The 13,529-nt window shown below is 57.5% G+C and overlaps 1 gene segment (V, D, J or C); it reads left to right on the top strand.

Annotated features, from left to right (window-relative positions):
* The first annotated feature begins 268 nt into the window (after window positions 1-268).
* LOC128903539 (Ig epsilon chain C region-like) lies at window positions 269-9,515 on the top strand. The segment is given in 6 exon segments: window positions 269-753; window positions 3,610-3,740; window positions 5,897-6,172; window positions 7,102-7,440; window positions 8,701-9,030; window positions 9,135-9,515. Coding segments are annotated over 6 exon segments (1,897 nt in total).
* Window positions 9,516-13,529: the final 4,014 nt, after the last annotated feature.

The raw sequence follows: 13,529 nt of genomic DNA, 5'->3' as shown, positions 1-13,529 counted from the left end.
TCCCAGTTGGGATCATCCCAGTTTGGATCCCCCCGATCCCAGTTGGGATCCCTGAATCCCCCCGATCCCAGTTGGGATCATCCCAGTCCCCCCGATCCCAGTTGGGATCCCAGTTTGGATCCCCCCGATCCCAGTTTGGATCCCGTGATCCCAGTCAGGATCCCCCCGATCCCAGTTGGGACCCCGCCCCCCCCCCGGGGGCAAAGCCGAGGGATCCCAAGGGCCGGGATCCGCCCTCGATGGCCGACGGGCAACGAGGGCCGGGAAAATGGCAAGTGGGTGGCCGAGGGGACGGAGGAGGTGGCCAAGAGGGGACGGAGGAGGTGGCCGAGGGGACGGAGGAGGTGGCCAAGAGGGGACGGAGGTGGTGGCCAAGGTGGTCCAAGGAGGTGGCCGAGGGGACAGAGGTGGTGGCCAAGAGGGGACGGAGGAGGTGGCCAAGGGGACGGAGGTGGTGGCCAAGGGGATGGAGGTGGTGGCCAAGAGGACAGAGGAGGTGGCCAAGGGGACGGAGGTGGTGGCCAAGGGGACAGAGGAGGTGGCCAAGGGGACGGAGGTGGTGGCCAAGAGGGGACGGAGGTGGTGGCCAAGGGGACGGAGGTGGTGGCCGAGGTGGTCCAAGGAGGTGGCCAAGAGGACAGAGGTGGTGGCCAAGGGGACGGAGGTGGTGGCCGAGGTGGTCCAAGGAGGTGGCCAAGAGGACAGAGGTGGTGGCCAAGGGGACGGAGGAGGTGGCCGAGGTGGTCCGAGGAGGTGGCCGAGGGGACAGAGGTGGTGGCCACACCGGTGGCCTGGCACATTAGAGCCACAAAAGTGTAAAGCCCTGGCGGGCTATTGATCCTATTGGCTATTGATCCTATTGGCTATTGGCTATTGATCCTATTGGCTATTGATCCTATTGGCTATTGGCCCTATTGGCTATTGGCTATTGGCCCTATTGGCTATTGGTTATTGATCCTATTGGCTATTGGCCCTATTGGCTATTGGCCCTATTGGCTCTTGGCCCTATTGGCTATTGGTTATTGATCCTATTGGCTATTGATCCTATTGGCTATTGGCCCTATTGGCTATTGGTTATTGATCCTATTGGCTATTGGCCGTATTGGCTATTGGCCCTATTGGCTATTGGTTATTGATCGTATTGGCTATTGGTCCTATTGGCTATTGGCCCTATTGGCTATTGGTTATCGATCCTATTGGCTATTGGCCCTAGTGGCTATTGACCCTATTGGCTATTGGTTATTGATCCTATTGGCTATTGGTTATTGATCCTATTGGCTATTGATCCTATTGGCCCTATTGGTTATTGATTATTGATTCTATTGGCTATTGGCCCTATTGGGCCGTAGACCCTATTGGTTATTGGCTATTGACCCTATTGGCTATTGGTTCTATTGGCTATTGGCCCTATCGGCTATTGGCTATTGATCCTATTGGCTATTGGCCCTATTGGCTATTGGTTATTGATCCTATTGGCTATTGATCCTATTGGGTCGTAGACCCTATTGGTTATTGATTATTGATCCCATTGGATTCTGACCCTACCAATTATCAGCCCTATCGGTTATTGATCCTATCGGTTATTGACCCTATTGATTATCAGCCCTATCGGTTATTGATCCTATCGGTTATCGATCCTATCGGTTATTGACCCTATTGATTATCAGCCCTATCGGTTATTGATCCTATCGGTTATTGACCCTATCGGTTATCGATCCTATTGGTTATCAGCCCTATCGGTTATCAGTCCTGTTAATTATTGATCCTATTGATTATTGACCCCATCAATTGCCGACGCTATCGGTTATTGATCTGATGAGTTATTGACCCTATTGGTTTTCGGTCCCGTTAATTATTGATCCTATCGATTATCGACCCTATTGGTTATCGGCCCTGTTAATTATTGATCCTATTGCCTATTGATCCGTTATCGGACCTGTTAATTATTGATCTTATTGATTATCGATCCTATTGGTTATCGGCCCTGTTAATTATCGATCCTATTGATTATCGACCCTATTAGTTATCGGCCCTGTTAATTATTGATCCTATTGATTATCGACCCTATTGATTATTGATCCTATTGATTATCGACCCTATTGATTATCGACCCTATTGGTTATCGATCCTATTGATTATTGATCCTATTAATTCCTGCTCCGGTTAATTATCGCGTCTATTCCTTATTGATCCGATCGGTTATTAATCACCCCCTCCCCCCCCCCCAAAGGAAGGTTGGGAGGGAGGAGGGGGGAGGGGCAGCCCCAGCTGCAAAACGGGGCCAGAAACGGCGATTTCGGGGCCTGCCCCGCCCTCCCCGCCACCCCCTCCCCCCCCCGCCGTCACCGTTTTCGGCAGAAATTCACCCAAATCGGGGACAGGGCGGGGGAGGTGATGCCCGGCCGCCTTTTTCCACCCGGGGGTGGCTCCCTCGACGAGGGAGTTTTTTGGTTAATTAATCGTTATTTCGGGGTTTCACGGGTTTGGTTTTTGGGTTTTTTTTTTAGTTTTTCCTTGGGCTCGGGAGGAGGTTGAGCGACCGAAAAAAAAAAAAACCCCAAAAATCTTCATTCCGGCCCCAGAACTTCACCCGGGCGCCGAAGATCTTCGTTCCGGAGCCCCCAAAATCTTCATTTTTGGGGTTTGTTTTTTTTTTTTTCTTTTTTTCACCCCTAAATCCTCAAAACGCTCATTATGGACACACCCCCCCCCAAAAAGTGCCATTTTTGACCCCAAAAATCTTCATTACGGATCCCAAAATCTTCGATATGGACCCGGAACTCCAGAATGGACCCCAAAATCGCCATTTTTGACCCCAAAATCTTCGTTATGGACCCAAAGAAATCTTCGTTATGGACCCAGAGTTTCATCCGGACCCCAAAATCTGCATTTTTGACCCCAAAAAATCGTCATTATGGACCCAAAAATCTTCGTTATGGACCCAGAACGCCACAATGGACCCAAACATCGCCATTTTTGACCCAAAAAATCCTCATTATGGACCCAAAAATCTTCATTATGGACCCAGAATTTCATCTGGACCCCAAAAGATCTTCATTTTCGACTCAAAAATGGTCATTATGGACCCAAAAATCTTCGTTATGGACCCAGAACTTCATCTGGACCCCAAAATCTCCATTTTTGACCCAAAAATCGTCATTATGGACCCAAAAATCTTCGTTATGGACGCAGAACTTCATTTGGACCCCAAAAATCTTCATTTTTGACCCAAAAATCATCATTATGGAGCCAGAACTCCAGCACAGACCCCAAAATCTCCATTTTTGACCCCAAAAATCCTCACTATGGACCCCAAAAATCTCCGTTATGGACCCAGAATTTCATCTGGACCCCAAAATCCTCATTTTTGACCCCAAAAATCCTCATTATGGACCCCAAAAATCTCCGTTATGGACCCAGAATTTCATCTGGACCCCCAAAATCTTCATTTTTGACCCCAAAATCGTCATTATGGACCCCAAAATCTCCGGTTTTGACCCCAAAAAAAATCTCCATTAAGGATCCAGAATTCCAGCACGGACCCAAAAATCTCCGGTTTTGACCCAAAAATCTTCCTGGTGGCCCCAAACGCTCCGTCGTGGATTGAAGGGCTCCGGAATTGACCCCAAACCTCCGGAATTGGCCCCAAAATTCCAGCGCGGCTCGAAAGGCTTCGGGATGGACCCAAAAATCGCCCCTTTGGACCCAAAAATTCCAGGAGGGACCCAAAAAATTCTCCGGTACGGCCCCAAAATCCCGGCGGGGCCCCGAGGCCTCGGCCCCAGCCCCAAAACGGCCAGAATTGAGCCCAAAATCTCCGGCGGGGCTCCAGGAATGGGGCGGAGGAGCTGTGGGGCAGGGAGAGCTGTGGGTCGGGGAGAGCTGTGGGTCACAGCTGTGGGGCAGGGAGAGCTGTGGGTCACGGTGAGCTGTGGGGCAGGGAGAGCTGTGGGTCGGGGAGAGCTGTGGGTCACAGCTGTGGGGCACGGAAAGCTGTGGGGCAGGGATAGCTATAGGTCACGGTTAGCTGTGGGGCAGGGAGAGCTGTGGCTTGGGGAGAGCTGTGGGTCACAGCTGTGGGTCACGGTGAGCTGTGGGGCAGGGATAGCTATAGGTCACGGTTAGCTGTGGGGCAGGGAGAGCTGTGGGTTGGGGAGAGCTGTGGGGCAGGGAGAGCTGTGGGTCACAGCTGTGGGGCTGGGAGAGCTGTGGGTCAGGAGAGCTGTGGGGCAGGGAGAGCTGTGGGTCGGGGATAGCTGTGGGGCACAGGCGTGGGGCTGGGATAGCTGTGGGTTGGGGAGAGCTGTGGGTCAGGAGACCTGTGGAGCAGGGAGAGCTGTGGGGCAGGAGGTCTGTGGGTCGGGGATAGCTGTGGGGCAGGGATAGCTGTGGGGCAGGGAGAGCTGTGGGTCACAGCTGTGGGGCAGGAGGTCTGTAGGTTGGGGAGAGCTGTGGGTTGGGGAGAGCTGTGGGGCAGGGAGAGCTGGGGGGCCAGGGTAGCTGTGGGGCAGGAGAGCTATGGGTCAGGGAGAGCTGTGGGTCGGGGAGAGCTGTGGGTCACAGCTGTGGGTCGGGGAGAGCTGTGGGTCAGGGAGAGCTGTGGGTCACAGTTAGCTGTGGGTCACGGTTAGCTGTGGGGCAGGGAGAGCTATGGGGCAGGGAGAGCTGTGGGTCGGGATAGCTGTGGGTCACAGCTGTGGGGCAGGAGAGCTGTGGGTCTGGGAGAGCTGTGGGGCAGGGGTAGCTGTGGGGCAGGGGTAGCTATGGGGCACAGGGAGCTATGGGTCAGGGAGAACTGTGGGTTGGGGAGAGCTGTGGGTCAGGGATAGCTATGGGTCACGGTTAGCTGTGGGGCAGGGAGAGCTATAGGGCAGGGATAGCTGTGGGGTTGGGGAGAGCTGTGGGTCACAGCTGTGGGGCTGGGGTAGCTGTGAGTTGGGGATAGCTATGGGGCAGGGAGAGCTGTGGGTCAGGGATTGCTGTGGGTCACAGCTGTGGGTCGGGGACAGCCGTGGGGCTGGGGAAAGCTGCGGGTCAGGGAGACCTGTGGGGCAGAACCAGTCATGGGGCTGGGATATCTGTGGGTCAGGGATATCTGTGGGTCAGGGGCAGCCGTGGGGCTGGGATATCTGTGGGTCAGGGAGAGATGTGGGTCAGAACCAGTCGTGGGGCTGGGATATCTGTGGGTCAGGGAGAGATGTGGGTCAGAACCAGTCGTGGGGCTGGGATATCTGTGGGTCAGGGAGAGATGTGGGGCAGGGGCAGCCGTGGGGCTGGGATATCTGTGGGTCAGGGAGAGATGTGGGTCAGAACCAGTCGTGGGGCTGGGATATCTGTGGGTCAGGGAGAGATGTGGGTCAGAACCAGTCGTGGGGCTGGGATATCTGTGGGTCAGGGACGTCTGTGGGGCAGGGAGAGCCGTGGGGCTGGGATATCTGTGGGTCAGGGAGAGACGTGGGGCAGAACCAGTCGTGGGGCTGGGATATCTGTGGGTCAGGGACGTCTGTGGGGCAGGGAGAGCCGTGGGGCTGGGATATCTGTGGGTCAGGGAGAGACGTGGGGCGGAACCAGTCATGGGTCTGGGATATCTGTGGGTCAGGGAGAGACGTGGGGCAGAACCAGTCGTGGGGCTGGGATATCTGTGGGTCAGGGGCAGCCGTGGGGCTGGGATATCTGTGGGTCAGGGAGAGATGTGGGGCTGGGGACCACCGTGGGGCTGGAGATACCCCTTGGCTTGGTGTCTCACCACCTCCCCCCTCCTATGGGGCAGGAGATCGCGTGTGCGTGTGTCGTCCCCCCCCACCCCGTATTCCTATGGGGCAGGAGACCCTCCCGCCCCACACCTGGCCGTGTGTGGGGCTGGCCTGACCCCGCCCCCATCTCCCCCGCCCCACAGCCGCCGCCTCCCCTCCCACCCTCCTCCCCCTGGCCGCCTGCTGTGGGGCGGACGCCGACCCCGTGGCCGTGGCCTGTCTGGTGAGGGGTCACCACCCCCCGGACGTCGACGTCACCTGGGGCGATGACGTCACCGCCGATGACATCACCACCTTCCCGGCCACCCGCCACGGCCTCGTCAGCCGACTCCGCCTGCCCCACGGGACCCACAAGGAGACCTACACCTGCAGCGTCAGCCACCGCCCCACAAGCACCATCGTCACCGAGGAGGTCAAAGGTCAGAGGGGACAAAGTTGGGGGGTGGGGGGAGGTCCTCAAGATCTCTTGGTGGCCCGAGGTCTTCTCCTGGCCCCATAACTCGTCCAAGGTCCCCTCCCAGCCCCATAACTCCTGCCATGGGGTGGGAGGTCCCCAAGACCTCTTGGTGGCCCGAGGTCTTCTCCCGGCCCCATAACTCGTCCAAGGTCCTCTCCTGGCCCCATAGCTCTTGATATGGGAGGTCCTCAAGCCCCCTCGGACCGTGGAAGGTCCTCCACCATCTCCAGAACCTCTGCCATGGGGTGTGACCTCCTCCAAGCCCCCTCGCACCTCCCCTGCCCCCACCATCTCAATGTTCTTGAGATGTCCTCAAGATCTCCAGAACCTCTGCCATGGGGTGTGACCTCCTCCAAGCCCCCTTGCACCTCCCCTTCCCCCACCATCTCAATGTTCTTGAGATGTCCTCAACCCCCCTCGGACCGTGGAAGGTCCTCCACCATCTCCAGAACCTCTGCCGTGGGGTGGGACCTCCTCCAAGCCCCCTTGCACCTCCCCTTCCCCCACCATCTCAATGTTCTTGAGATGTCCTCAACCCCCCTCGGACCGTGGAAGGTCCTCCACCATCTCCAGAACCTCTGCCGTGGGGTGGGACCTCCTCCAAGCCCCCTCGCACCTCCCCTGCCCCCACCATCTCAATGTTCTTGAGATGTCCTCAAGCCCCCTCGGACCGTGGAAGGTCCTCCACCATCTCCAGAACTTCTGCCGTGGGGTGGGACCTCCTCCAAGCCCCCTCGCACCCCCCCTTCCCCCACCATCTCAATGTTCTTGAGATGTCCTCAAGATCTCCAGAACCTCTGCCGTGGGGTGGGACCTCCTCCAAGCCCCCTGGGAGCATGGAAGGTCTTCTCCTGACCCCGTAACTTCTTCATCCTCCCCTTCCCCCGCCAGTGTGTCAAGGTCCCGCCACGCCGGTTCCTCCGGTGGTCCAGGTCCTCTCCACCTCCTCCTGCAGACCCACCATGAACGAAGAGTCGGTGGAGCTCCTCTGCCTCATCTCCGGCTTCTCCCCGGCCCCCGTGGAGGTGGACTGGTTGGTGGACGGGGTGACGGGTCTCCTGCCGGCCACCCAGACGGCACCTCGACGGGAAGAAGGGGCCACCACCTTCCGGGCCAGCAGCAGGACCAACGTCACTCACGCCGATTGGTTGGAAGGGAAGACCTTCACCTGCCGGGTCCGGCACGCGGCCACCGTCACCGTCACCCAGGACCACATCCGGCTCTGCTCAGGTGAGGGGAGGGGACACCAGGGGAGGTGGTGGCACCAGGGGAGAAGGTCCCAGGACCGTGGTGGTGGTGGCACCCACGGAGAAGGTTGAAGGACCACGGTGGTGGCACCATTAGAGGCTTCGTGACTTTGGTGGTGGCACCAGGGGAGAACGTCCCAGGACGATGGTGGTGGCACCAGTGGAGGTCTCATGACCATGGTGGTGGCACCAGGGGAGAACGTCCCAGGACGATGGTGGTGGCACCAGTGGAGGTCTCATGACCATGGTGGTGGCACCAGGGGAGAACGTCCCAGGACCATGGTGGTGGCACCAATAGAGAAGGTCGAAGGACCATGGTGGTGGCACCAGTGGAGAAGGTGACACCGATGGAGAAGGTCTCGTGACCATGGTGGTGGCAGCAGTAGAGGTCTCATGACTATGGTGGTGGCACCAGTGGAGAAGGCTGAAGGACGATGGTGGTGGCACCAGGGGAGGAGGTCACAGGACCATGGTGGTGGCACCAATAGAGAAGGTCACAGGACCGTGGTGGTGGCACCAGTGGAGGTCTCATGACCATGGTGGTGGCACCAGTGGAGGAGGTCCCAGGACCATGGTGGTGGCACCAATAGAGAAGGTCGAAGGATCATGGTGGTGGCACCAGTAGAGGTCTCGTGACTACGGTGGTGGCACCAGTGGAGGTCTCATGACCATGGTGGTGGCACCAGTGGAGGAGGTCCCAGGACCATGGTGGTGGCACCAATAGAGAAGGTCGAAGGACCATGGTGGTGGCACCAGTAGAGGTCTCGTGACTATGGTGGTGGCACCAGTGGAGAAGGTTGAAGGACGGTGGTGGTGGCACCAGGGGAGAAGGTCTCATGACCGTGGTGGTGGCACCAGTGGAGAAGGTTGAAGGACGCCGGTGGTGGCACCAGGGGAGAAGGTCTTGTGACCATGGTGGTGGCACCAGTAGAGGTCTCATGACTATGGTGGTGGCACCAGGGGAGAAGGTTGAAGGACGATGGTGGTGACACCAGTGGAGAAGGTTGAGGGACCATGGTAGGTTGAAGGACATTGCAGGACCATGGTGGTGGCACCAGGGGAGAAGGTCTCATGACCGTGGTGGTTGCCACCAGTGGAGGTCTCGTGACCACGGTGCTGTCACCAGTGGAGCAGGTTTGATGACCGCGCCGCCTTCCACCCGTGCCACCCACGCAGGACCTTCCGGAAGGTCCCACCCCTTCCCGTGACCGACCCCTTCCCCCCCCCGCCTCCACCTCTCCAGGCCTGGAGAACCCCAACGTCAACAACATCGTCCTCTACGTCCTCCCCCCCGACCCCTTGGACCTCTACGTCACCCGCGTCCCCAAGCTGAGATGTTTGGCCACCAACTTGCCCAGCGACTCGGGTTTCCAACTCTCCTGGTGGAAGGAGACCCCGGGGGTCCTCAACCCGGACGTCTTGGACCTTCGCGAAGAGTTCAACGGGACCTTCACGGCCACCAGCTCTTTGACCATCTCCACCCAAGCTTGGGAAGCCGGAGAACGGTTCACCTGCGCCGTCAACCACCACGACCTTCAGGTGCCCCTCAACCGCAGCATCTCCAAGGCTTCCGGTGAGCCGTCTTCTCCTCCGAACCCCCCCCCCCCCGCCCCAAGCCACCGCCGTGGTCATCTTTAGGTGCCACCAACCACCTTCTTCTTCTCCTTCTTCTTCTAGGCAAGGTCACCCCACCTCTCATCTTCCTCTTCCCCCCCCACGCCGAGGAGATGACCCAAAGCAAGGTGACCCTCACCTGCTTGGTCCACGGCTTCCAACCTTCCGACCTGCAGGTCCGATGGTTGAAGAACCACCTGGACCTGCCGGAGGAGACCTTCGTCACCACCCCCCCCCCTCAGAGAAGGTCCCCGGGAGGCCACCTTCTTCCTCTACAGCAAGTTGACGTTCCTCAAGAGCAGCTGGTTGGCCGGGGACACCTACACCTGCATGGTGGTCCACCAAGGCTTGCCCATGAAGTTCACCCAACGGCAGATCCAGAAGGTCCCCGGTAAATAAAGAAAAGGGGGGGGAGGGGGGGGACAATGGTCCCCTCCCCCACCAACCCCACCCCACCCCACCCCATCCCCCCCGTGGTCTTCAAGCCCACCCCACCGCTTTTCGGAGAAGACCTCTCGGGGCCGAGAAGACCTTCTGACCTTCTAATAAAGCCGAGTGGGCTGGTCTCGCAGCCGAGGGTCTCCACGGCGTGGTGTCTTGGGGTGGCCACCGAGGCGGGGTGGGGTGGGGTGGGGCGGGGTGGGGACAACCGGGAGGAGAAGGTTGGAGAAGGTCGGAGGAGGCGGCGGCGCCAAAGGGGAGGGTGGAGGCATCTCCCGACCGTGCGGCGACGAGAGGGGTCCAAGGCGACCACGGGTGGGGGCGGGTGGTGGGTCTCCGAGGACTTGGTCCAGCCGGGGCCAACCCTCCGCGGCCTCGTCCCACCATCCAGCTGCCCACCTCCATCTCCTGGTCCTTCCATCTCCATCTCCATGGTCTCTCCATCTCCATCTCCTGGTCCTTCCATCTCCATCTCATGGTCTCTCCACCTCCATCTCCTGGTCCTTCCATCTCCATCTCCTGGTCCTTCCACTTCCACCTCCTGGTCGTTCCATCTCCATCTCCTGGTCCTTCCATCTCCATCTCCATGGTCTCTCCACCTCCATCTCCTGGTCCTTCCATCTCCATCTCATGGTCTCTCCATCTCCACCTCTTGGTCCTTCCATCTCCATCTCCTGGTCCTTCCGTCTCCATCTCCATGGTCTTTCCGTCTCCATCTCCATGGTCTTTCCATCTCCATCTCCTGGTCCTTCCATCTCCATCTCCATGGTCTCTCCATCTCCATCTCCATGGTCTCTCCATCTCCATCTCCATCTCCTGGTCCTTCCATCTCCATCTCCATGGTCTCTCCATCTCCATCTCCTGGTCCTTCCATCTCCATCTCCTTGTCCTTCCACCTCCATCTCCATGGTCTCTCCATCTCCATCTCCTGGTCCTTCCGTCTCCATCTCTTGGTCTCTCCATCTCCATCTCCTGGTCCTTCCATCTCCATCTCCATGGTCTCTCCACCTCCACCTCTTGGTCCTTCCATCTCCATCTCCTGGTCCTTCCACTTCCATCTCCTGGTCCTTCCACTTCCACCTCCTGGTCGTTCCATCTCCATCTCCTGGTCCTTCCATCTCCATCTTCTGGTCCTTCCACCTTCATCTCCTGGTCCTTCCATCTCTTGGTCTCTCCATCTCCATCTCCTGGTCCTTCCATCTCCATCTCCATGGTCTCTCCATCTCCATCTCCTGGTCCTTCCATCTCCACCTCTTGGTCCTTCCATCTCCATCTTCTGGTCCTTCCACCTTCATCTCCTGGTCCTTCCATCTCTTGGTCTCTCCATCTCCATCTCCTGGTCCTTCCACCTCCATCTCCATGGTCTCTCCATCTCCATCTCCATGGTCTCTCCACCTCCATCTCCTGGTCCTTCCACCTCCATCTCCATGGTCTCTCCACCTCCATCTCCTGGTCCTTCCATCTCCATCTCATGGTCTCTCCACCTCCATCTCCTGGTCCTTCCATCTCCATCTCCATGGTCTCTCCATCTCCATCTCCTGGTCCTTCCATCTCCACCTCCATGGTCTCTCCATCTCCATCTCCTGGTCCTTCCATCTCCATCTCCATGGTCTCTCCATCTCCACCTCTTGGTCCTTCCGTCTCCATCTCCTGGTCCTTCCGTCTCCATCTCCATGGTCTCTCCACCTCCATCTCCTGGTCCTTCCACCTCCATCTCCATGGTCTCTCCACCTCCATCTCCTGGTCCTTCCATCTCCATCTCATGGTCTCTCCATCTCCACCTCTTGGTCCTTCCATCTCCATCTCATGGTCTCTCCATCTCCATCTCCTGGTCCTTCCATCTCCATCTCCTGGTCCTTCCACTTCCACCTCCTGGTCGTTCCATCTCCATCTCCTGGTCCTTCCATCTCCATCTCCATGGTCTCTCCATCTCCATGGTCTCTCCATCTCCATCTCCTGGTCCTTCCATCTCCATCTCCATGGTCTCTCCACCTCCATCTCATGGTCTCTCCATCTCCACCTCTTGGTCCTTCCATCTCCATCTCCTGGTCCTTCCGTCTCCATCTCCATGGTCTTTCCGTCTCCATCTCCATGGTCTTTCCATCTCCATCTCCTGGTCCTTCCATCTCCATCTCCATGGTCTCTCCATCTCCATCTCCATGGTCTCTCCATCTCCATCTCCATCTCCTGGTCCTTCCATCTCCATCTCCATGGTCTCTCCATCTCCATCTCCTGGTCCTTCCATCTCCATCTCCATGGTCTCTCCATCTCCATCTCCATGGTCTCTCCATCTCCATCTCCATCTCCTGGTCCTTCTATCTCCATCTCCATGGTTTCTCCATCTCCACCTCTTGGTCCTTCCGTCTCCATCTCCTGGTCCTTCCGTCTCCATCTCCATGGTCTCTCCACCTCCATCTCCTGGTCCTTCCATCTCCATCTCATGGTCTCTCCATCTCCACCTCTTGGTCTTTCCATCTCCATCTCCTGGTCCTTCCATCTCCATCTCCATGGTCTCTCCACCTCCATCTCCTGGTCCTTCCGTCTCCACCTCCATGGTCTTTCCACCTCCATCTCCTGGTCCTTCCATCTCCATCTCCATGGTCTCTCCATCTCCACCTCTTGGTCCTTCCATCTCCATTTCCTGGTCCTTCCACCTCCATCTCCTGTTCCTTCCACCTCCATCTCCTGGTCCTTCCATCTCCATCTCCATGGTCTCTCCATCTCCATCTCCTGGTCCTTCCATCTCCATCTCCATGGTCCTTCCATCTCCATCTCCATGGTCTCTCCATCTCCATCTCCTGGTCCTTCCGTCTCCACCTCCATGGTCTTTCCACCTCCATCTCCTGGTCCTTCCATCTCCATCTCCATGGTCTTTCCACCTCCATCTCCTGGTCCTTCCATCTCCATCTCCATGGTCTCTCCATCTCCACCTCTTGGTCCTTCCATCTCCATCTCCTGGTCCTTCCATCTCCACCTCTTGGTCCTTCCATCTCCATCTCCTGGTCCTTCCATCTCCATCTCCATGGTCTCTCCATCTCCATCTCCACCTCTTTGTGCCTCCATCTCCATCTCATGGTCCTTCCATCTCCACCTCTTAGTCCCTTCATCTCCATCTCATGGTCCTTCCATCTCCTGGTCCCTCCATCTCCATCTCCTGGTCCCTCCATCTCCACCTCTTGGTCCTTCCACCTCTATCTCCATGGTCTCTCCATCTCCATCTCCATCTCCACCTCTTGGTCCTTCCATCTGCATCTCCTGGTCCTTCCATCTCCATCTCCACAGTCTCTCCATCTCCATCTCCACCTCTTCGTCCCTCCATCTCCATCATCTCCATCTCCGTCTCCTGGTCCCTCCATCTCCATCTCCTGGTCCCTCCATCTCCATCATCTCCATCATCTCCTGGTCGCTCCATCTCTTGGTGTCTCCGTCCGTCTCCTCATGTCTCCGTCTATCTCCTCGTCCCACCATCCAACCCACCATCTCCAGGAGGGTCTCCCCAGGGTTTGAGGACCATCTCCCAAGCTTTCCGTAGGACCGATGGTGGCCTCTTCTCCATGGGGTGGGGGGGGAGGGGGTCAGGTGTCCTTGGAGGTTGAAGGCACTGGGTGGTCTCCACCCTTTGGGGTGGGGTGAAGGTGGTGGTGGTCCACCCCCACTGGTGGTGGTCTAGAGAGATGGTGGGATGGATGGAGAAGACAGGGATGGATGGATGAGTGGTGGGATGGATGGAGAGAAGGTTGGTTGAAGCCTACAGAGATGGTGGGATGGATGGAGAAGACAGGGATGGATGGATGGATGGTGGGATGGATGGAGAGAAGGTTGGTTGAAGCCTACAGAGGTGGTTGGATGGACGAGGAGATGGTTGGTTGAGGTCTCCAGAGATGGTGGGATGGACAGTTGGGTGGGATGGATGGATGGATGGATGGATGGATGGATGGATGGATGGAGAGAAGGTCGGTTGAGGTCTCCAGAGATGGTGGGATGGACGAGGAGAAGGTCGGATGAGGTCTACAGATA

Source organism: Rissa tridactyla, unplaced genomic scaffold (genome assembly GCF_028500815.1).
Source record: "Rissa tridactyla isolate bRisTri1 unplaced genomic scaffold, bRisTri1.patW.cur.20221130 scaffold_467, whole genome shotgun sequence".
NCBI classification, from domain to species: Eukaryota; Metazoa; Chordata; class Aves; order Charadriiformes; family Laridae; genus Rissa; species Rissa tridactyla.
Note: the sequence above shows the minus strand (reverse complement) of the source record. Positions and strands in the feature narration are given on the sequence as shown.